Source organism: Colias croceus, chromosome 17 (genome assembly GCF_905220415.1).
Source record: "Colias croceus chromosome 17, ilColCroc2.1".
Classification (NCBI taxonomy): Eukaryota; Metazoa; Arthropoda; class Insecta; order Lepidoptera; family Pieridae; genus Colias; species Colias croceus.
Genome location: NC_059553.1, coordinates 7,441,349 through 7,466,134, shown reverse-complemented (window position 1 = coordinate 7,466,134; position 24,786 = coordinate 7,441,349). Strand labels below are relative to the sequence as shown.

The 24,786-nt window shown below is 37.9% G+C and overlaps 1 protein-coding gene across 11 annotated transcripts in view; it reads right to left on the bottom strand.

Moving 5' to 3' along the window:
* LOC123698829 (transient receptor potential cation channel trpm) overlaps nucleotides 1-24,786 on the bottom strand; it is a 225,688-nt gene that overhangs the window by 33,715 nt on the left and 167,187 nt on the right. For all 11 annotated transcript variants that reach the window (XM_045645592.1, XM_045645595.1, XM_045645593.1 and 8 more), the window contains 4 exons: nucleotides 23,247-23,394; nucleotides 12,441-12,630; nucleotides 5,598-5,856; nucleotides 3,487-3,670 (listed from right to left, as the gene is read on the bottom strand). In XM_045645592.1, the coding sequence (XP_045501548.1) occupies nucleotides 3,487-3,670; nucleotides 5,598-5,856; nucleotides 12,441-12,630; nucleotides 23,247-23,394 (781 nt within the window). The remainder of the gene's footprint in view (nucleotides 1-3,486; nucleotides 3,671-5,597; nucleotides 5,857-12,440; nucleotides 12,631-23,246; nucleotides 23,395-24,786) is intronic.

Here is a 24,786-nt window from a genome sequence, read left to right as displayed (position 1 = left end):
ACCTGAAAAACGACATTTAAAAAAATGATCTGCCAACTTCCCGTACTAGATAATTTTTAGCGGATCAAAAAAATAATGTGAGTTCTTATCGCGTGCAGCTGAGTTCTAGAGTTCCTGATACTTTTTAGAAATAGTTCTGGCGTTTTTACCTGAATAAACGACATTTGCAAAAATAACTTAGCAGAGCATTTTTAGCGGATCAAAAAAATAATGTGAGTTCTTATCGCGTGCAGTTGAGTTCTAGAGTTCCTGATACTTTTTAGAAATAGTTCTGGCGTTTTTACCTGAAAAAACGACATTTGAAAAAATGATCTGCCAACTTCCCGTAGCAGAGCATTTTTAGCAGATCAAAAAAATAATGTGAGTTCTTATCGCGTGCAGTTGAGTTCTAGAGTTCCTGATACTTTTTAGAAATAGTTCTGGCATTTTTACCTGAAAAAACGACATTTGAAAAAATGATCTGCCAACTTCCCGTACTAGATAATTTTTAGCGGATCAAAAAAATAATGTGAGTTCTTATCGCGTGCAGTTGAGCTCTAGAGTTCCTGATACTTTTTTGAAATAGTTCTGGTGTTTTTACCTGAAAAAACGACATTTGAAAAAATGATCTGCCAACTTCCCGTAGCAGATCATTTTTAGCAGATCAAAAAAACAATGTGAGTACTTATCGCGTGCAGTTGAGTTCTATAGTTCCTGATACTTTTTAGAAATAGTTCTGGCGTTTTTACCTTAAAAACGACATTTGAAACAATAACTTTTGATCCGCTAAAAATGCTCTGCTAAGTTATTTTTTCAAATGTCGTTTTTTCAGGTAAAAACGCCAGAACTATTTCTAAAAAGTATCAGGAACTCTAGAACTCAACTGCACGCAATAAGAACTCACATTATTTTTTTGATCTGCTAAAAATGATCTGCTACGGGAAGTTGGCAGATCATTTTTTCAAATGTCGTTTTTTCAGGTAAAAACGCCAGAACTATTTCTAAAAAGTATCAGGAACTCTAGAACTCAACTGCACGCGATAAGAACTCACATTATTTTTTTGATCCGCTAAAAATTATCTAGTACGGGAAGTTGGCAGATCATTTTTTCAAATGTCGTTTTTTCAGGTAAAAACGCCAGAACTATTTCTAAAAAGTATCAGGAACTCTAGAACTCAACTGCACGCGATAAGAACTCACATTATTTTTTTGATCTGCTAAAAATGCTCTGCTACGGGAAGTTGGCAGATCATTTTTTCAAATGTCGTTTTTTCAAGTAAAAACGCCAGAACTATTTCTAAAAAGTATCAGGAACTCTAGAACTCAACTGCACGCGATAAGAACTCACATTATTTTTTTGATCCGCTAAAAATGCTCTGCTAAGTTATTTTTTCAAATGTCGTTTTTTCAGGTAAAAACGCCAGAACTATTTCTAAAAAGTATCAGGAACTCTAGAACTCAACTGCACGCGATAAGAACTCACATTATTTTTTTGATCTGCTAAAAATGCTCTGCTAAGTTATTTTTTCAAATGTCGTTTTTTCAGGTAAAAACGCCAGAACTATTTCTAAAAAGTATCAGGAACTCTAGAACTCAACTGCACGCGATAAGTACTCACATTGTTTTTTTGATCTGCTAAAAATGATCTGCTACGGGAAGTTGGCAGATCATTTTTTCAAATGTCGTTTTTTCAGGTAAAAACACCAGAACTATTTCAAAAAAGTATCAGGAACTCTAGAGCTCAACTGCACGCGATAAGAACTCACATTATTTTTTTGATCCGCTAAAAATTATCTAGTACGGGAAGTTGGCAGATCATTTTTTCAAATGTCGTTTTTTCAGGTAAAAATGCCAGAACTATTTCTAAAAAGTATCAGGAACTCTAGAACTCAACTGCACGCGATAAGAACTCACATTATTTTTTTGATCTGCTAAAAATGCTCTGCTACGGGAAGTTGGCAGATCATTTTTTCAAATGTCGTTTTTTCAGGTAAAAACGCCAGAACTATTTCTAAAAAGTATCAGGAACTATAGAACTCAACTGCACGCGATAAGAACTCACATTATTTTTTTGATCCGCTAAAAATGCTCTGCTAAGTTCACGGACATAAATTAAACTGGCTCCCCGTTCGCTTCCGCCGGAATACTCACATTCTTCATCTCCTGTATTGTATTTTATTTCACCCTAAAACACCGTCCTACTTAAAAAACAACTTTAACTATCTTAGCTCTACTCACACTCTCACTCTTCGTTCTTCCAACCTTTTATTATTATGTACTCCTATCCATCGGTCAAACTTTTACGACAATTCGTTTACTGTTCGTGCCATTCAGCTCTGGAACGCCTTGCCGGAAAGTATCCGACGTGCACAAACACTTTGTTCTTTTAAGTCCCTATTGAAAGCTCATTATCTAGCCATGCAATAGTAGCATTAGTAAATAATTTATGTATGATTATAATTTTTGTATATACCGTTATATATATTTTAGTTTGTGTAGTGTATTATAGAAGTATATTTATATTACTGTGTAGTATATATGTACAGTATATGTAGTTTATGTAGTATGTAGGCATTTTTATTTATTATTTTTTTTTTATATTCTATCTTTTATTTCTTTTTTGCGCTATCCTTATTCTTCTTACATTTCCTTTCCTACCAGGTTGCCTGGAAGAGATTGCTGTGTAGCAATAAGGCCGCCTATTGTGCAAAATTGTTGTACCTTATTAGTCTGTACCACATGTCTTAAATTGCTTTGTACAATAAATAGTTATAAATAAATAAAATAAATAAATAAATATTACATTCTTAGGATATTTAGCTAGGTTCAATGCTCTCATAAGCCGTTATAACAAAAAGAAAAGATTAATAAGATTTATTGGCGCGTTAGTCAAGATCAGTGAACAATATAGAAAGGCAGAGATAAGAAATAGAAGCTACGATATGAGTGTATTTTACGATAATTAGGTACATAGAAAAAAGGATTCGATGGATAATGAGTGCCAGAACAAAGTATATTAGACGAATGAAACAACATAGGAAATGTTACAAGTTTATTATATTTTAAATCTCACTCGATATTAACTGCTAAAGTCATAAAAAATAACATTAAAACAAATGAAGATTAAACAAATTTGTTTGTTATAGTTTGTGGCCATGGTAACAGAACATTTATAAATTTCAAGGCGGTACCTACAAAGTTCAGCGGGTCAGCTAGTAAATAAATAAATGCTTAGCCAGAATGTATAGCTATCAATTCTTCAAGTTCTATGTGATAAGGCTTGATCTAATATTTGTGGTATCAATATCCAAACAGGCGTTAAGTTTAGTTTTTCATGGAATATACTCAATATCATTAAAATAATATATTTCTTTAGGTTCCACATCAGCAACACACAAAGTCACTGAACAATATAGTGTTGAGTATTAATATGGACTGTTTACTGTTTATTTTTGTATTTCCTGTTCATCACTTTTGTGTATGTGTTAGTGTGTGTAATACACTTACCAATAGCTCATTGAAGGGATAATCAAATAGCGCCATCTCAGTGGTGACGGGCATGAAGCCGGTGATGAGCGACAAGCCGCCCGCGTTGTGGCGGGTGAAGGACGCGCTGTTGCGGTGAACGTTCACGCTCTTGTTCATCACCTTCGCGTATATCGGACGGAACTTGCGACGCGTGTAGTAGCACCTAGTGATGAGTTAGAGGTTTATACAGGGTGATCCACCGTCCGTGTACTAAGTAAAAAGTACCAAGAAACGGACTTATATAAAGTATAGTCTACCAAACATCTGTGTACTAAAAGTACTAAGAAACGGATTTATAGTTTTGCATACGCTTTGTAAAACTGTAAATACCCTTCCGCTTAGTACAACGATTGTAGGACACCCTATATATTTATATTTGGGAATTAGAAAGGAAAGTTTCATTATTGTAAATCTACTATATAAAAATGAGAAATGTCTAGACATAGTTATTATATATTCGATTTAGTTTCATTACTATTACTTCAATAAGACCTAGCTAAAACCGTTTAGAATTACCTACTAGACATTGTATAGGTTGTCTAGACGTTGTATTTCACATAAGATAGAAAACATGTGTGATTTGAACAACAAACACATAAAGAAAAATGTTTTTTTTTTACCAAATTGGTCCTATGTTTTCAGTTGTTTTTATTACTGTGCCATATAAAAAGTTAATTTGACATTATTGTACATGCTGTACACGTCGTATAAAGTATTGTAATGGTTATAATATTTTGTCCGTATATTGAAGGTAAAATATGATCTCAGTGAATATACAGAGCCATATATCCCTATATCGATCGTTGGCAACATTCGGTTACGATTTATGAGATCTATACGTTACGAAATATATTCCATAAGTTATGCTATTTTAAAACGTTATTTCATATAAAGTGTATTTCTTTCATTTATGAAGTCATAGAAATAACGCAAAACACTACAACGTTACTTAAAATATCAATAATAAAGCTGAAGAGTGTTTGAACGCGCTAATCTCAGGAACCACTTGTCCGATTTGGAAAATTATTTCGGTGTTGTATAGCCCATTTATTGAGGAAGGCTATATGCTATATATCATCACACTAAGACCAACATGATCTAAGCACTGTGGGTAAAACCGCGGGGCACAGCTAGTACATTACATTTATAATATGAAATAGAAAAAGCTTCATATAAGCCTGGTTTGCTCTAAAAGAGTGATACACCAAAAGAACAATGCAAATAAAATGATATTAATAATACAAAAGCGTTTCAATTCCCGATTGAATGCGAACAAAATAAACCAATAACTTGACTTTTTACTGTTGAATAGTAAATATGTTTGATAACACAAGCCCAGTGGGGCCGTCACAAAGGCATCGATCTATCAACGACAGGAACTCATGAAAATTCTATTCGTACCAAAAATAACACTGCATCGGCCTTTTCATTCACTATAAATGATCACTGTTTGATTTTACTTCAAGCCTCAAAGGGAAAGTGTTTGCATTTTTGCAGAAGATACGATTCACGTTGGTTTTGGAAAAAATACCTGAGTCATTTGTAAATTGTTTGAATATCATCCGTTTTCAATTAAAAACCAGATGTTTTACTGCAGACTAAAATATCGATAAAATATTTTTTTGAAGTGAAAACTTCTTTAGCGGCGTTGGGTATAAAATCTTAAACTCGCGTCAGGACACGTGGCCTGATCGAAAAAGCGTGACGGATGTTTTTTTTTTTTAGCCCTTATAGGTATTCCATGCGTAAGACGGATACCATTCCAAAATATCAAATCAAACATGCTGAACGTTAATAATCAAGTTTTCACTTCTGCCGGCACTCCCGTAGTGCAACCCGTCTTTTTTTTTAATTACAATTACGGAATTCTCAAAACGGAATACTTACAACAGAAATAAAAATTCACACATTCTTCTGAATTATTCAAATTACCTATTCCAACCATCTATTTCATATTTTTTTCACGTAGAGCTCTCTACCTTTACAATTTAAGAAAACTGTTGTTTATCTGAGTAATGTAAACTGTGCCTATCTAATATCTATGCTTCTAATTTTGAGTCTAAAAATTTCAATTGCATTCTAAATCTTACCTATATGCGCCTCCCATGAGCTTATTGATGACCAAGCCAATATCATGCAGCGTATACACATATCCTCTCGGCAGATGTGGCCTCACATCCCTCAGAATATACCGCAAAGTATTACTGGGCCCACTCTTGGTGTTATAAAGTTCTTCCAAACGAGGTATTGTGAGGAATTTCCTCATGGATACTCCGTTTTCTAGAAGGAGCTTTACGAAATCTATACGGTCGTGTTCTAGCGCTTGCATCATTGCTTCATCGAGGGCTCCTAGAAGAAATTAATAAAACAATGTTTAGTTGGTTATTCGATTATTACATTTTATACTTTGACGATGTCTAGATTGTACATTTTCTCGGAAATTACTTAAAAAACACATTAATATCACACAACGATCCGTATTTTTTTGCTGTGTTGCTTGTGTTAATTAAAAGCATTTATCATTGCTTATTGTATAAAAAGTTTGCATTAATTGTAAGTTTCGTATGAATAAGATAGTTTACTTAATTATTCAGTGCAAAGAACTTTCCAAAATTTCATTTTGCTATTTAAGAGCTAAGAGCTGTCTTTTTATCACCCAGACGAAAGCCATTGTTTAATATTCAAGCATTCTAGTCTACCTTAGTCTCATCTCATATAGCACCTGGTGTTTATGGCTCCTAAAATTATTGTAAACGAGAGATCTTTTATGAAATTGCACCATCAATATTTTTATTTCTGTACCCTTTGTTACGGCCAATCCCCGCTTTATTTGGATTGAGTAAATTACTTTCAAAGGTCAAGAAAACATTTTATTTTATTAAGAAATGGAGAGCCTTGTTCATTGCTTTTATGTTTACTAAAAAAACTTTGTATGATATCCACTTAATAATTATCGAGGGAATACATTAATTTATGTTATGATATCAGATCGCTCGACTGAAATTTTAGATATAAAATAGAACTGATTCAAAGTACACATTGGTATCACAGTGTATAATATTACCTAAGCATTAATATGTATTCTTTGGTAAAGTATACAATCGCTTTTCGATTCCACAATCTAAATTCGATTACCAAAAAGAAGAAGAAAATGCGCAAGTCAAGAGCAAAATTGAATTTACAAAGTTTCATTTGCGTATGAAGCCACGAAATAATCCATTATCTCGGTACATTCGGGAATGCACTGTTTCCATTTCCACGTCTTGTTATTGACAGAATGAAGTAATATCGTACGCCATGCGCTCGGAAACTAACTGGAAATTTTTTGATTGAGATTTTCATATTTCTTTTTAGTCGGCAGCGACGGAAGGAATGTTATGTTTTTAGAGGGTATCTACCTATCTATGTATATGTACTTAGATATTTCTTTGGCATGCCCTAAAGCCTTAGCGGCTGCTAAAGTCCTATTTTTATGTGAATAGTATCAATTGATTCGTCTTATTTCGTGAGATTTACACTTTTCCATCAAACCAAAAAAAAGCCTCCAAAATGTAATTACGAGTAAAATTTTTAGTTGAGCTTTTTGTTTTTTAATATATCTTGTATTTCACTACATTTCGGCGTCAAAAGGCGTCCAATTTGATGCGGTTCGAGAGGAAATCAATTGCAGCACGACACGATTTCCTTCCAGGATTTGCGGTATTGTGAACTGTTCCATGATTTGTATTTGAGCTGAATATCGCAGAAAGCAGTATGAAATACCTAATGATCTAGACTGGGGTCAGGGAAACGTGGGTTTTGTGAATATATCTTGCATTGATTTACACAAGATTCCTTTATGTAGGTACCTAAGTACTGGTTTGAGGATGAAAAAGTCAAGTTAAACGATAATAAAAAGGTTTAAAAAGTTCAGATTTATTAAAGCGTGCGCTTTACTAAAGTAAACTCATGAAATTATTGTATTATTACCGATCGTTGATAATAATTGTCCGTGAGTGGTTCAAAATCGAGTCTAAACTCTAAAGAAGTCGGTTGCATAAAAATGTACAAAAATACAGTCATGTGTGTTGTTTGAACAGCGTGTTTATGCCCGGTTCCTATATTCAACGGATCGTCATAGTATCAAAGCTACTATCCGTTTTTCTAGAACTAACTACGAGTCGTTATTACCGTTCCACAATTTTATTTCTTGACGTGCTATCGACGGACATCCGTTGGTCATAAAAATACCGAGCCCTCTTCACTCACAGATGTACGTTTCGTTATAAGCCAAATTGAAATTAAAATAACACAAAATTCAGGACAAAATAAGTTAAATACACAGCCGAATTATAAACTTTAAGAATAAAGTTTCTTATTAATAAAGAACTAATACTAAAGAACTATATATTTGTAGACATCTGCGTGATAATTTTCCTTCTAAACAACCTAATGCGTTACACAGAAAGCAAAAACGGAACGTTTTTCTCGCGCACGCGTGCATTGCTTGTCAGTTGTCAAATTATTGTCATTCATTGTTGATTGATGATTCATTGTCAAGTTTTATAATTAAAGAATAACAATACAACGACCACTGTTTATATATTTATTAAAAATGGATATTACGCCGGTAAGTACGCCTTTATATTTCTTCTTTAAAATCGTCTGCCGCTTACTTTTTGCTTCGGACACTTTTAAAGTCAAACATATATTTCTGTTACAGAAATCGAAGAAGGCTATGAGTAAAGACGAGATTGCTCAATTATTATAACCAGTAAGGAGACTAATGCTTCTACGAATAAATTAAAGGATGAATGTTGGACTTCGTTGACCAACACATTTAATGCAAAAAGTGGTCAAATACCAGGAAAACTTTTTATTTTCAGCCAAAAAATTCAAACATAATAAGGATGATGGACAAATATTATGAAGAAATAATTGAAATACTGAACACACAATAACTAATTAATTTTTGTATATTATTAAGCAATATATCTAGACATACGGTAGAAAAAGAATTTGTTAGTGCTAAATGTAAATCTTATGTAAAAAATGTATTTAGTTCAGAGAGCCTATTACAGCGTTAAGGAATATAATATAGAAGATGATAATCAATGGAGGGTTGTCGCGTAAGAATCACAGGACAGTTCTTTAGCATATATTATGTAGTTACATATATTATTATGTAAAACTAAACTGTAATAAAGAAATAAAACTTTTATTCCATTTTATTATGTACTTTTATTTATTTTTTATTATTTACAATACAATGTTTAAAAAATTGATTTCTACATTGCAAACATAGACATACATATATATATATACTAGTGGTCCGCCCCGGCTTCGCCCTTGAAATACTGAACACACAATAATTGAAATACTGAACACACAATAACTAATTAATTTTTGTATATTATTAAGCAATATAATATCTAGAAACACGGTAGAAAAAGAATTTGTTAGTGCTAAATGTAAATCTTATGTAAAAAATGTATTTAGTTCAGAGAGCCTATTACAGCGTTAAGGAACATAATATAGAAGATGATAATCAATGGAGGGTTGTCGCGTAACAATCACAGGACAGTTCTTTAGCATATATTATGTAGTTACATATATTATTATGTAAAATTAAACTGTAATAAAGAAATAAAACTTTTATTCCATTTTATTATGTACTTTTATTTATTTTTTATTATTTACAATACAATGTTTAAAAAATTGATTTCTACATTGCAAACATAGACATATATATATATATATATATATATATATATATATATACTAGTGGTCCGCCCCGGCTTCGCCCTTGGTACATGTTTATGTTTTCTTTCCATAATAACCATCCTCGTACTTCAAGGAATATTATAAAAAAATAATTATCGAAATCGGTCCACCCGTTCACGCGTGATGCCGTGACCAAGGGAAATAGGTCTGCCACTGATATCGATATTGTGCCTAAAGCATAGAACCTCAGCGTCAACTGTAATTGATGTTATGGAGATACCCCATGATTCCTGAAATGACAACATAAATTAGGTATGTAATAAGGTTAGACGTGTTTGGTATAATATTAATGCCTCCATTAAACTAACCTGGCTCCTTTTATTCGTACGTCTGGATAAATTTCAAGAAGTAATTGTTCAACAGATTCTTTATCAAGTCGAAATCTCAATTGAAATTCGTGAGAATCCAGGGTCGCAAAAAAATCCACTCCTTCTCTATAATATATACTCTTTCACGCCCACTATCTTCTTCCGAAATTCGATATAATATTAAACACTTCTCTATCACTATCTGAACTCCACATTTCGATATTGAAGCGGAAACAATGAAATAGTAAGAATTTAACCGCCCGAAATCGACGGGTAAACAAAATGCTATACGAATAGTAACTTTGACAGCATAATGACGTTACAAATATTTATAGGAACGCGATAAACTGTCTTCTCCATACAATATGCTTACCGTTCGTTAATAGTAACCCTCCCATCCGTTAGTAGGAAGCCGTCGGTAAGTTGCTTGACGAGACGTTTTTTATAGGAACGATTTTCGCTTACGCTTGGTTAATTATACTACTATTCGTAACTAAAACGGATCGTTTTTCAAATATAGGAACCGGGCATTAAACAACACACATAATATACGTACACATAGAACAATATCAAGTTAGTTAGTTTATTGAAATCAATAGCGTTTTAATTGATGAAATAGATATTTTAAAAGCAATAATATGAAATTGATTTCTGCCCTTTATGAATTTTTTTTTTACGTATAACAACGCAGCATTTTTTCAGTCATAATAAATCAGTCGTTTCAGAGTAGTTGAAGGTGATTGGCTAAATTTATAAGAATCAGCATTGAAGGTGTTGTACTCAGTTCAATAATTTTTAAATTTAGTTTTAACACGTTTAGCTATGTAGATAATGCTATAACGTGTCATAATGCTTTCGATATGAATACTACATTAATAAATAATTAAAATACGTTCAATAATTTGAATAATAAAACATAATTTAAGTATTTAGGTACTAGTGTTTGATTTTACGCAAATATACATTTAGAAATTAAAGATTTTTTCGTTAAAAATCCTTTAAAAAATCTTTAATTTCTACATAATATAAGTTCAAATATAATTATAACGTACGTTGGAAACATTAATGGTAAATTAATTTAATAATAAACACATTTTTCTATAAGGAACACAGTTTAATTCTCATATACGATTAATATTCCACGTCGCAATTAAACTTGTCAACTTCCTGAGCCACGTGTCATAATCTCACATAAGTTATTTACGTTGTTAGTTAAGTTTACGCGCAAACTTGTTGCCAACTTGTATTTACCACAACTTAATCACGGTAGTAGGTATGTTATTTTAAATCACGGATGAAATCTCTTAACCCTACAGTGGTCGCGTATCTAAAAGTGACGTGTGAGGTCGCGTGGTCTACAAGGGTAAGTATACCATTTTTAAAACAAAAAATGTACAGAAATAAATAAAAAGTCTGTTTATTTATTTATAAATCTTCAAATTAAACAAAAAATTGCAATAAAAGAAGCAAAAGAACATAAAATATAACGAAAGCCTTTCCGAAATTTAATCATTCAAATTAATCGTAGCTGCTGTTTGAAAAGTATTCATTAACTTGAGATTCGCAAACACGTTCCATTGCTGAATTTGACTTTGATTTGAACAATGGAACGGATTAAGATATTTTGAGGCCCACAACTAACTGAAAAGTGAAATGATTCACGTTAAGAAATCCTATATCCTACATCCTACATAATCACATATTTATATGCAGAAACTATACAAGTAGCAAAAATATTCTTAACAAATATAACAGGATATAAAAATTAAGGTTTTTAAAAACGATAACGAAATACCTTATTTATGAACAACAGCTTTCGTATATTTCTAACTAGCTTACCGCCCGCGGCTTCGCCCGCTTTATCTAAAACCTAATAAATTGTATACTAAAACCTTCCTCTTGAATCACTCTATCTATTAAAAAAACCACATCAAAATCCGTTGCGTAGTTTTAAAGATTTAAGACAGAGAGAGCGACTTTGTCTTATGACTGTAGTGATATTGCGAAGAAGTCTAAGCCAACTTCTGGCAAAAGATGCGGGTTTGAATTCCGCCTCAATTAAAAACAGTTTAATTAAAAGTCGCTCCGTTCATCAAAAATTCAACGTGGCCCTTAGGTGGTCCTGATTTCCAATGTTTATTTACCTTTGTACATTAGCTCAGCTTCAATAGAACTTCGATTGAGTTTTGTTACGTTATTCTGAATTGTTCGCGGGAAATTACTTTGCAAACCGATCGTGAGTTTTACTATACAATAGAGATTTTAGATTGGAATTTGATGTAGCAAATTATTGCTTGTGTTATTAAGAACGTTTTAAAATAAATTTTATATGAACTAATTTATTTGAGTCTTTAAAAAAGCATTAAACGCATGAACAATCAATAGAAATAATGAACTGTGTCAATAAATAAACTAACCATTTATCGAAAAATAGGGTACTAACTTCGTTTTAATGTGAAAGAAAGAAAATAATTCGCTGATTTTCAGTGCGAGGAAGGTTGTTACCTTTTTTGTAAAACAGTTGCGGTCGGAATGCGGTAGCCTGTCTAATGCAAGGAACCAATTTGCTCTAAAATGTTCTGCCCTTACTAATAAATAAGCAAAGAATGTACTACCTCGACCTATTACTAGTAGATAAATATATTATCGCGCATAGTATTTAATTTTATCTGAAATATCGTATTTTTTTCTTTAAAAAATTAGTTAAACTTTCCTAAATAAAAAAACACAATACATTCATGATTAAAATATTTTACAGAAATGTCCCCTAAATTTCCCTTTCTCCTTACCGTACCGAAACCTTGCGTGTATTCGTAAACAAACATACAACAAATACATTTATATTATAGTAGTTAAACCCACCTCTCGGCCACTCCTGTCCATAAACGAAGATCTCTGACCTCGCGATATCCACTCTGTTCCAAGTAAGCGCCAACGACAGTTGCTCACTGGGCGACAAGTGCTGTGCTCGGAATAATGCTGTAAGAATCACTTGATCTAGCTCTTGGACCTCTCCACCTTCTGCTCGTTCTTGGATGCGGAATACTGTTATCTGTGATAAATTATAGGAATTATCATCGGTTTTCGGATATTTTCGGTAAAATTAGGAAATATACGAAATAAAAAAAGGCTATCGGAGACAGCAAGCGATGGAACAGGAATCTTAGTTTCCAACGCGCTCAGTCTCGCAATACTATAGAAAACTTACCGAGCGCGTTATGACCATTAATATATAGGTATAAGTAATTTTTCAAATGAAGATTAGGATTTCTAAATCAGAACTTTAACACGAACGTTATACTTACAAATTGAGTACCTATTGAATCTCTCGATAAATAGTCTCATGCGTTCAGTAAGCGCTATCCTATTCATTTTTAACCGACTTCAAAAAAAAGGAGGAGGTTATCAATTCGGCCGGTATATATTTTTTTTTTTTTTATGTATGTACACCGATTACTCCGAGGTTTCTAAACCGATTTACGTGATTCTTTTTTTTTTCGATGCGGGATGGTGTCGAATTGGTCCCATAAAAATTTTATTCGGCTAGGCCTAGTAGTTTTTATTTTATGAGCATTTTTGTCTGTACTCGATGACTTAATTTCAATGTAGCAAGTAACTTTGATTCACTTCCCGGTATCCGATTGAGCTGAAATTTTGTATACGAATGTAAATTGGATAGCGATGAAACATTATCATGACATGGAGCTGATCTGATGATGGAATCGGAAGGGGGCCATAGGAACTCAGTAATATATTGACTCAACTTTATCGAGTTTGGGCTCGTTTGATTCGTGTTGAAAAATACACTAAAAAGTATTAAATAAAAATAACTGCGTTAAAAACAACCGACTTCAAAAACGGAAAAGTAAGAAATAAAAAAGATTTGATATTATTAATTACTACATATTATTTTTATGTGCTATTTATTAAATAGGTTTGAAGTCGGTGCCAAACACTAAGCACTTAGTATTAAGCCCATGCACCGACATCAAACCTTTTTAGTAAATAGCACATAAAAATAATATGTAGTAATTAATAATATCAAATCTTTTTTATTTCTTACTTTTCCGTTTTTGAAGTCGGTTGTTTTTAACGCAGTTATTTTTTAATATTAGGTATATTGTAACTGTATAATAATGTATACAAGTCCTATATCCTTTTGAGTACTGTTTCTTAAACATTAATGTGTATACTTCATAAATTATAAGGCTTCCGAAATATCATAATTAAAGTTGACTTTACAAGGGCGATGTCAAATTTCATTTGTAAAATCTTAATACTTTGAAAGCACTTAAAATGTGTCTAATTAAAGCACTAGATAAAATAAGAAGAAGTTTTACGATATTTTACTATGCAAATTATTCATAAACGTAATACGCTAAAACATTGGATTCAAAACATCACAAACTTTGACCACCAAGCACAACTAAGAACCATAACGATTAAGACAATTTACATATTTAATCTTTCCAGTCTGAGATCTTTGATTTCATCATCTAAGTATTTGAACTTGCCTTTTAGTCAATTTGTGATAAATATAGGTGCTTTTTGGGTAGCAATATTAGCACCATGCTTTTAGTTGATTAATATCATAAAAATCATACCTTTACTCAAAGAACATTTGAGTCGTAATAAATATGAGCTTTTGTGGACTTTAGTATTATTTCATTATATTTTAAATTTGGGCATTCAATAGCCGATTATTGAACCCTTTTCACGAGTACATAAGCTAGGATCACCGAAAAAATATTAGCTCGGAATAGTGAAAAGTTTATAGTGCTTTTATACTAGCAACATTTCATTATTATCTGACGTTAAATATGCAGATGAAACAAATTTATATATATGTATTTGTTGATAATATAGTTAAAAGTAACGCAGTGCGACAAAATAATTTACATATTTGGCAACTGGATAAATGCTTAATAGAAGTGAGATAAAAATAACAAAGACACGGATAATTATCTACTACCTACGTACTATGAAATGTGAAATTATAATAGGTATCTACATAATAATTAGATTAAGATTAGTTTTGCTACAGTTCATTGGGCTCGTAGAGTTTGATATTTATCACAGTCACAGATAGATATATATTTAGTACACTGGAGTAAGATAAGCTAAACAGAACTAATCTAGAAGGCTTGAAATGACAGTACGAATTTAAAATTTGGCAGGCAACACACGAGTACAAAACTACCTAAAATACAAATATATACTATTGGATTCGAAACGATAACTGAATTCGTTTAAGAGTTATCGACATTCCCGTTGCAAACATTTTTACCCCAGTTTCAGTATGAAATAGCAAGACTAGCATTTAATTTAATTTTACGCTAGCGCACGTTTTTCGCTTGGCCACAAAATAATTTTTAAAATATAAACTTATTAAAGCGAGGTGTCGTAAACGTAGCCACATAATGTGAAAAATTTCTCTAAATATTTTTGTAAAATAATTTTATACCTACTATGTAATACATGTGCAAATTGCGGGAAAGATATTATGATTTATGAGATGTTTTTAAAACATTAATTAAGGATGCAAGAACGTAGATATAATAAGAGAAATTAATTTAATTTAATACTAGAGAAGAAAATTAGAACGCCATAATACAAACATATCATTTCGATTAAATAACGAGTATCTACTTGGTACCTATCTATACTAAATGACGTATTAATAAAACTCCAAATTTAAAAAGCTTTTTGAACGATAATATTAACAAGCAGGTTACATGATATAAACAAAAAATGTGTGCGTGTACATACGTAAGAAGTGAAACTTCTTTATGACCTTATTTTTCAAAAAAAAAAATTACTATAGGATGCAACTACAGAAATACGTCGAATCAGGCGTGGTAGGGATCTAAAAAACCGGACTGATCCCGACGACTTTGGCGCTATAACGGATAATGATTTTATTTATAATGATGGGAATGAACCAAGGGGTTCAGAGACGCGTGCCGCTAGGGCACGTGCTAAAAGGAATAATAGAAGAGGCAGCAGAGTGCCTGTCAGAGGGGGTTCCTCCTCAGACAGAGGTGCTCCCGGTCGAGCTGGGCTGAACGGTTCGACCATTTCGGATATAGGGATGGCAAGCGCAGGCTCAGCGAACAGTGTGGCTACGCTGCGCTCAGTTTCGTACGAGGAAGACCGACTTTGGGCGAAGCGAAGGCGGTCTCCTGACGCTAGCTGCTCGGCCTTTTCTACGGACGAGGAGGGAGTGCGTAGAGCGAACCGCTCTAAAAGGGGTAAAGGGCGCCCAGCCACCTCAACACAGGCGAGTGTTACGAGGCAGGCATATTTGCGGGCCCAGCAGAGGGAGTTAGGAAGCGACAGGAGCGACAGGAGTGATTTGGAGCCGTCAAGTGTGCCTCCCCGGTCGGATGAGGCGCGGACCTCTACTCCCCTCCCTCCACCATCAGCTCCTAGTGTTCTCGCTCCGCTAAATGGTACGGAGACGGCAGCTGCTCTAGGCCGTCGCATTGAAGCAGGGCTAGCCTCAATAAACGAGGTCCGGACGAAATCCCGCAATTTGAAAGGTGGCTTCGTGCGGGACCTTAAGGAGGCCTCCGATGTGATCCGCGAGGCGGCGGGACTTTTGCAGGAGCGTACAACGTCGGAAGAAACCCGCCGCCTTCAAGCTGCGAACGACCGATTGCAGGCAGAGCTGGATGGCCTGCGCAAGGAAGTAGCTGAGCTGAAAGCGGCCCAAACTGCAGGTCCCAGTGGAGGAAACGCCGACCTGATAAAGGAAATAATGCATCAGGTCGGTGAAATGGTGAGCGCCAGGCTGGATAGTATCAGCGACCGGCTGCTCCCGGAAAAGCGTCTCCGACCTCCGCTAGCAGCGGACCGCTCCGACCGTAGAGCATTAGAGCGGGAAAAAGACCCTGCACCACCCGAGAGCTTCCCTCCACTTCCTGCGGCCAGAATACCCGCATCGAGAAGCAGAGCAGCTCTTGCAAGGACCGAGCCTGTGCCCAGAGCAGCCGAAAGTCATGCAACCACGGGTGCAATACCCTCGCAGGGTGGGTCAAAGAAAAAGGGCGGGGGAAAGAAAAACAGTAACCAGAAAGAGAAGGATAAAGAAGCAAGTGCCAATGCGCCTCCCGGTGCTATCACCTTACAGCAACGATCTGACGAGGGCTGGACCGTTGTAGGGAAGCGCAACAGGAAAAAAAAGAAGCGAAGTGTACAGCCGACCCGGAAGGTTAGAAAGCTCCGGGTTCCCTCTTCGTCTGCGGTGGTGATAGCAATCCAGCCGGGTGCTGAGGACCGTGGAATTAGCTTTGCCTCGGTGCTGAAGGAGGCCAAAGCCAAAATTGATCTAGCGGAAATCGGCATAAGTGCGGTTCGCTTTAAGCGGTCCGCCACTGGTGCTCGCATATTAGAGGTTCCCGGCACCGCTAGCTCGGAGCAAGCCGATGTACTGGCGGTTAAACTGAGGGAGGTCTTAGACAGCGAAGTGGTTAAGGTGTCCAGGCCAGTGAAGTGCGAAGAACTGCGTATCACTGGGTTGGACGACTCAACCTCAGCGGAGGAGGTTGCAGCTGCCGTGTGTCGTGTTGGGGAATGCCCCGCAGAGCAAGTTAAATGCACGGGCTTGCGGGCTGGCCCTAGGGGCATAGTCACGGCCTGGATCAGCTGTCCGGTGGTAGCTGCAAAAAAGATTTCAAAAGCAGGCCGCATTCAAGTTGGATGGACCTCGGCTATGGTGCGTTTGAATGACCCGAAGCCCCTGCGCTGTTTCAAATGTCTAGAGGTGGGGCATGTCCAGGCCCTATGCTCTTCTACAGTGGACCGTAGCAATATCTGCTATCGTTGTGGGGATGTCGGACACAAGGCTGGTCAGTGCACTGCCACTGCCGCACGTTGTGTCCTCTGTGCGGAGGCAAACCGTCCGGCGGATCAGCGGCTTGGGAGCCAAGCCTGTAAAACTAAGGCAAAGAAAGGAAAGCAGACGCGTGATGGCTCAAAGGCCCCCTCACTCGCTGCTCCGGCACCCACTGAGGCGCCGACTATTGAGGCAGCGGCTATGGAGACACAATAATGGCTTCACTGCAAATGATCCAGGCGAACCTCAATCACTGTGCCCGTGCGCAGGATCTCCTGTACCAGAGCATGGCTGAGTGGGCTATTGATATGGCGGTGATTTCAGAGCCGTATACTGTGCCCTCACGGACCAATTGTGCAGGAGATCTAGATGGCACAGTCATGCTGATGGCACGGGGTGGAGTTGAGCTCGAGAGGGTGGTGAGGCGTAGAGGCTGTGTGGCGGCTTCGTTTGGTGCTGGCACTGTAGTGGGCGTGTATTTTTCACCCAACCGCCGCCTCTCTGAGTTTGAGCTGTTCCTGGACGAGGTGAAACAGGTGCTTGATCTCGCACATCCCCAACCGGTGCTCTTGGCCGGAGATTTTAATGCCAAATCTGTAGCATGGGGATCTCCAGCGAGCGATGCGCGCGGTGTGGTGCTTGAGGATTGGGCGGCCTCTTTCGGATTGTCCCTCCTTAATCAAGGGTCTGTGCTCACGTGCGTGCGGCGGAGGGGGGGCTCCATCGTCGATCTGACGTTTGCGAGTCCGTCTCTTGCCCGCCGTGTGCGGGACTGGAGAGTTCTGGGGGACGTCGAAACGTTGTCGGACCATAAATACATCCGTTTCGGCCTCGCCTCACACCAGGAGATTCCCGGCCGAGCGATTCCAAGTGAGGGACGACGACCCCGCTGGGCGTTGAGGCGTCTGGATAGGGAGCTGCTGGTTGAAGCCGCTATCGTACAGTCCTGGCTTCCAGTACCGGAGGGAACGGTGGCTGTTGAAGAGGAGGCGGCGTGGCTTGCTGATGCCATGACGCAAGTTTGCGACGCGGCTATGCCTCGCGTTGGAGTGACACCACCCAGGCGGCAAGTTTACTGGTGGTCCGCCGAAATTTCCCAGCTGCGCTCTTCCTGCGTGGCGGCGAGGCGGGCGTACACCAGGTGCCGAAGGAGGAGACATACCGAGGCGGAGGAAGCAGCATTGTATACGTCCTACAGGACCTGCGTTGTTGCCATTCAGGAAGCCATTACCCGCTCGAAGGGTGAAGCTTGGGACGAGATGATTAGTGGCCTGGATCGGGATGCCTGGGGCCGGCCGTATCAATGGGTGAGGCAAAAGCTCCGCCCATGTGGCCCGCCCCTGACCCAAACACTTGAACCCCGATTTCTCGAGCGAGTAGTGGCGGCATTATTTCCTGATCGGGAGAGACATCCTCCTCCGTCCATGTCGTCGAGGAATATTGCAACACAGGAAGAATCGAATGATGCCGTTGTTCCTTCGGTCACGAAAGAAGAGCTGGAATCGGCTACAGACAGGCTTAAGAGAAAGAAGGTTTCGCCTGGTCCCGACGGTATACCTAGTCGAGCTTGGGCACTTGCGCTACCGATTCTTGGACCCAGGGTTGAGCGCTTATTTTCAGCGTGCGTGGAGCAAGGCCAGTTTCCTGTAAGATGGAAATCTGGTAACTTGGTATTGCTCAAAAAGGCGGGCCGCCCCAGGGATTTGCCGTCGGCTTATAGGCCGGTTGTTTTACTAGACGAGGTGGGCAAGCTCCTTGAGCGTATTTTGGCGGCTCGCCTCGTCGAACATCTTGAAAGAGTCGGGCCAAATCTCAGCAATTGCCAGTATGGTTTTCGGCGGAGGCGATCTACCCTGGACGCAATCTTATCTTTAAAGACTGTTGCAGTGGATGTGGTCTCCAGAGGCGGAGTACTCTTGGCGGTATCGTTGGATATCGCCAATGCTTTTAATACTTTGCCCTGGACGTGCATTATGGAGGCGCTCCACTACCACCGCGTGCCCATATATATGATACGGATGATACAATCATACCTATCAGAAAGGGCTATATCGTACCTTTCTCGGGATGGGTGGAGACAGAGGCCTATGTCGTGCGGTGTCCCACAGGGTTCGGTGCTAGGACCGCTCCTGTGGAACATCGGCTACGACTGGGTTCTGCGTGGTGAGAATCTCCCAGGAATTGGAGTTGTATGCTACGCCGACGACACGTTGGTGACGGCGCGCGGAAATTGTCTCAATGAGGCAGCCTCATTGGCAACAGCTGGCGTTGATCTAGTGGTGAGTCGTATCCGCCGGCTAGGTCTGAAGGTGGCCTTGGAGAAGTCAGAAGCGCTGTGCTTCCATGGCCCCCGTAGGGCACCAGGGCCTGGTTCCTGTGTACAGGTGGGCGGCGTGTCCATAGAGATCAGTCAGACAATGCGCTATTTAGGAATTGTCTTAGACGGTCGTTGGACGTTTGTGGAGCACTTCCGTCGCCTCGCCCCCCGTCTCGTCGGGGCGGCCGGGGCACTTGGAAGCTTGCTCCCCAATCTTAGGGGGCCTGGGGATGGCTGTCGTCGGCTTTATACCGGTGCCATCCGTTCAATGGCCCTTTACGGTGCGCCCATCTGGGCTGACTCTCTTAATGCCCGGACCAGACCCCTTCTGCGTCGTCCGCAGCGGGTCATGGCATTAGGAATATCGAGGGCATATCGGACTGTCTCTTTTGAGGCAGCCTGCGCACTAGCCGGAACCCCCCCATGGGAACTCGACGCTGCGGTACTTGCAGAGGTGTACTGCCGAATTTCCGGGTCCAGGTCTTTGGGGATGGAACCAAATTCCGATGAGGTGTCGCGCTGGAGGGCCACGGCTCGCGAGCGTCTAATGGAGGAGTGGGCGCGGCGGCTCGAGAACCCTACCGTGGGCGTAAGGACGGTGGAAGCCATCCAGCCGGTCCTTTCAGAGTGGTGCAACAGACGGCATGGGGCTCTCACGTTCCGCTTGACACAGGTGCTGTCTGGACACGGATGTTTCGGGCGATACCTGTGTCGAGTCGCGATTCGGGAGCCAACCATGGCCTGCCATTGGTGTACGAGCGAGGAGGACACTGCGGACCACACGCTGAGTGTGTGTCCTGCGTGGTCCGTGGATAGACAGCGTTTGGTCGCTGCTGTGGGGCCGGATCTCTCGCTACCGTCCGTGGTTCGCGTCATGGTCAGGGACAACAGGTCCTGGGGTGCGGTGGTCGCCTTCTGCGAGGAGGTGATGGCACGAAAGGAGGAGGCGGAGCGGGCTCGTGAGAGGAACCCTCTCGCGGACCCGAGGCGGCGCCTGCGACCTTCAAGGCGACGACGCCGTGTCGCGATCGCTAGCGATCGTGACCTGCCTCCCTAACGATGGGCTCTGGACGATGGGGCGGGGAGTGCTCCATCGTCCGGGGCGATGAGGCGGCAAGAGACGTGTTCCGCTCATGCCACCTCGCAGAGGAATGAGGAGGCGCGTACGTGCGCAGTCGTAGAGTAGAGTACTAACGGAGGTGGGCCCGCTACCGGGCGTCCGCTGCCGTGGTCGTGGACGATTTCAAAGGAGTACCCGCGGCCCCGGTTAACTGCGCGGCTTGACGGAACACAGTGGGGTTTTAGTCGGTAAGAATCCGACATAACCCACGGCTCCTTCCCCGGGGGCCGTGGGTATCTTTCGAAGATTTCCCCACTTTAAAAAAAAAAAAAAAAAAAAAAAAAAAAAAAAAAAAAAAAAAAAAAAAAAAAGGCGTGGTAGGGATAAGAAAAAGATGGCGCGTAACGGAAAAATGTCACGCGTAACGAAAAAACGTTACACTAAATTTTTTTCCAACCCCGATAAAGAAGTTTCACTTCAAAAAAAATGTGTGCGTGTACTAATGTACACACGTAAGAAGTGAAACTTCTTTATGACCTTATTTTTCAAAAAATAATATACTATATGCAACTTTACAGAAATACGTCGAATCAGGCGTGGTAGGGATAAGAAAAAGATGGCGCGTAACGGAAAAATTTCACGCGTAACGAAAAAATGTTACACTAAATTTTTTTCCAACCCCGATAAAGAAGTTTCACTTCAAAAAAAGTACTTAGAGTCTTTTCAGAATAGCAGTTATATTCACAGATAATGAAGAACGTGCTGAGCAAGCAAAGTGTGCATTAAAATAACATTTCTTTTAATAGTTGGAGCATTTTTCAGACAAAAATTTTAATGGATTCCTTAATTTCTTATTCAAATCAGTGAAAGTGCATGCTGAAATTTTACGACAATTTTATATCTTGGGAAACTTTTTTAATATCATCTAAATGGTATTATAGCTTCTCAGAATAGCTTTGCAAGAAATTATTGAAGGTCTAAAACGTTTAGTAAAATGAACTATGAATTAAAAAATTACAAAGATCAGTATATTATACTCACTTTTAAAAATAAGTGATTTTGATTTTTAACTGAGCTATATAGCAAGGTATCTAAGGCCGGTTGCAGAGCTTCACCGACCATCTGTGCTTACTGCTTACGTCAGTCGCGCTTGTCACATGTATGGAAATACGCGTGCGTATGGTCGGTCTAGCTATGAACGGTTTTATGAATTTCCATACATATGACAAGCGCGACTGACGTACGCACTGATGGTGAAGCTCTGCAACCAGCCTAATAAATAATATCCTATTTAAATACGTCAAAATTACTTTAAATCCAAATTTCCATACACAAAGAAAAGTTATTAATCTTATTAGCGTCAAGATAAAAATGTTAAGACTGGTCCAAAGAAGAAACTTAAACTAATGAAATCACAATATAACTTAAAAACAAGATATCGTTGTGAAGTTTGCAATAATTTATTAAACTCTCTCACGACTTGGCCCGCGACATTCATTAACCTCTTTACCTTTTTCTTTGGAATTTTCTTTTATTAATTCATTAATTAATTCTTTCTAGTAAAATTCAATAGGAAGAGAATGATACTGAATACCTATTTGTAGCAATAAAACGAAGCAAAAATATTTTTAATTCTTATGTACATGATTTTTCACATGCAAGGAATTGCATGCATTATAATTTAACCACTTTGTATTATTACAAAGGTATCTCTTGATAGAACACGATTTTTAATAAAAACTACGACAATTTTCATTCATTTAACAAAACTAAACTTTATTGTGTACAATGTATGCATTGTAAGCTCGGTTCGTTGCTGAGCATTCTGGCTACCGCCATGATTAAAAATACTATTGTAAATGACCTACTATACCATTGTTATAGAAATGTTATGAATCACTTTGATTTGGAAGCTATTCACTATCTATTCACCTATTCTATTACATAGCCTTGTGAGCCCATACACTTGTGAGAATACTATACTTGAAACTTGAGAATACTGAATACGCTTCTACAGTGGATCTCAATGAAATAAGTTTCTAGTTTCATTAATTAATTTGTAAGACTGTTACTCATTGCTTTCATTGGTTATTAATTAGCAATATGCAATTATATCATAATAAGCAGGGAAAAACAAAAGAGTGTAATATTATTTTCCAAAAAAGTTTAAGCTCGTTATTCAGATAAATGGGCGATAAAAATTTAAAATAAAACATTAAGTTAAAGTTTAAAAAGAAGACGAATGGTCTGAAAATTATTGGCTGTTGTTAAATATTTAAAAAAATGAATGGATTCAAAAATTTATTTTTTGCCTTATGTTCGTTTGTGTAGATTTGTGACATTTGTTTTGTTGAGAATTTGTGTAGATTCGACATACACATTGAATCACCTACAGCGAGGTTATATTCTAGCAACAAAACATCAACATTTGTTTAAAAATAGCTATAGACTTACCAAGTTCTTCTTCCTGGTACATTGTAACAGTTCTCCATACAAACATTCCGCTTGTTGTAAGCCAACTTCAAAGGTCTTCTGTATGGTGCCGATGAGGTAGTCCCGCATTGACTCCAGTACTGTTTGTTCACCGGTCTCTGATGCATATCTGGAGCAATTTAATATTTTATTACTGAAAATTTTAAAACAACTACACATAAAGAAAATATATTTGCAACTTTTTAGAACTAGTTATCTATACTGCAATTTATATGGGGGGGTTTCGAAAATAATTGGAATGGATTTGGGGGACCAGACCAGATAAGAAAATTTTAATTCGTGCAATCTGCACTATTTTAATAAAAAATAAATTTAAACGAACTGCTTCAGTTTTTAAATGTGTATTTTTGATTTGAATTTATTGATAGGTTCATTTAGTATTCTGAACCGCTAGTGTATAAGCAATCTAACTACAAGTAAGTCCTTTTGGGATCAGTAGAATACACATACAATAAATATCCTTCACTTATACATGGTACAGATAACAAAAGTGGGTCTTCTGTGAACATTTTCTTGGCAAGATAATTCTATTTTGTATACGATTATACAACTGGCTCGGCTAATCTACGCTAGACGTTATTTATAAGCGCTGTACATTTCTCGTGAGACCAAGTACTGGTTATATTTCGTGCTCAGCCATTCCAATGGTGCCGCAAATGTATCGTCAAATTGATTCCCTGGCTCTATGTGAGTATCGGTTGGTAATTTTATATTTATCATAACAATCGCAACAAGTTGAATCAATGATGAATTATGCTACATAATTTTAAGCAGGTAATCAAGCGAACAAATACCAAACAACTGTTATAGATATTTTCACATTTTACAAATGATACTTGAGAGTTTGAGAATGTATTTAAAATCTATAATATAAATCAGTTATAATAAATATTTTTTTAATATTAATAAGGAATTAACTTTTGACGACACGGTTGGCGCAGTGGTGAAGTAACTGCCTACTGAGCCGACGGTCCCGGGTTCGATCCCCGGTCAGGGCAAATATTTGTGTGATGAACTCAATTATTTGTTCTTGGGTCTGGGTGTTATTATCTATATATATGTATTTATTAAATATTATATTTATCGTCGCCTAGTACCCACAACACAAGCCTTAATTGAGCTTACTGTGGGACTAGGTCGATTTGTGTAATAATGTCCTATAATATATTTTATAAAAAAAATAATAAAAAAAACTACTGTTAAATGTTTTTATTAAATTTAATATGCAGTCTATACAAAACATGATATAAAAGTGTATCGCAATTCACAAGAGTGAATAAACAGAATCGATAGGAATTCAATCCAAATGTTGTCCACTTGAATGAATGTTAATTCAACGTAAAATAAACAGTTCAATAAACTCGTAACAAGATAATTTTTAAAATAATTGGAAACGTTCAAATTTCATTTGCCTATTATTTTATTGAACGCGCGATTTCCAGCGGTTTTTTTTAGTTTCATTTTCAATACAAGTAAAGGATTAAACTAGACAAGGAAATGG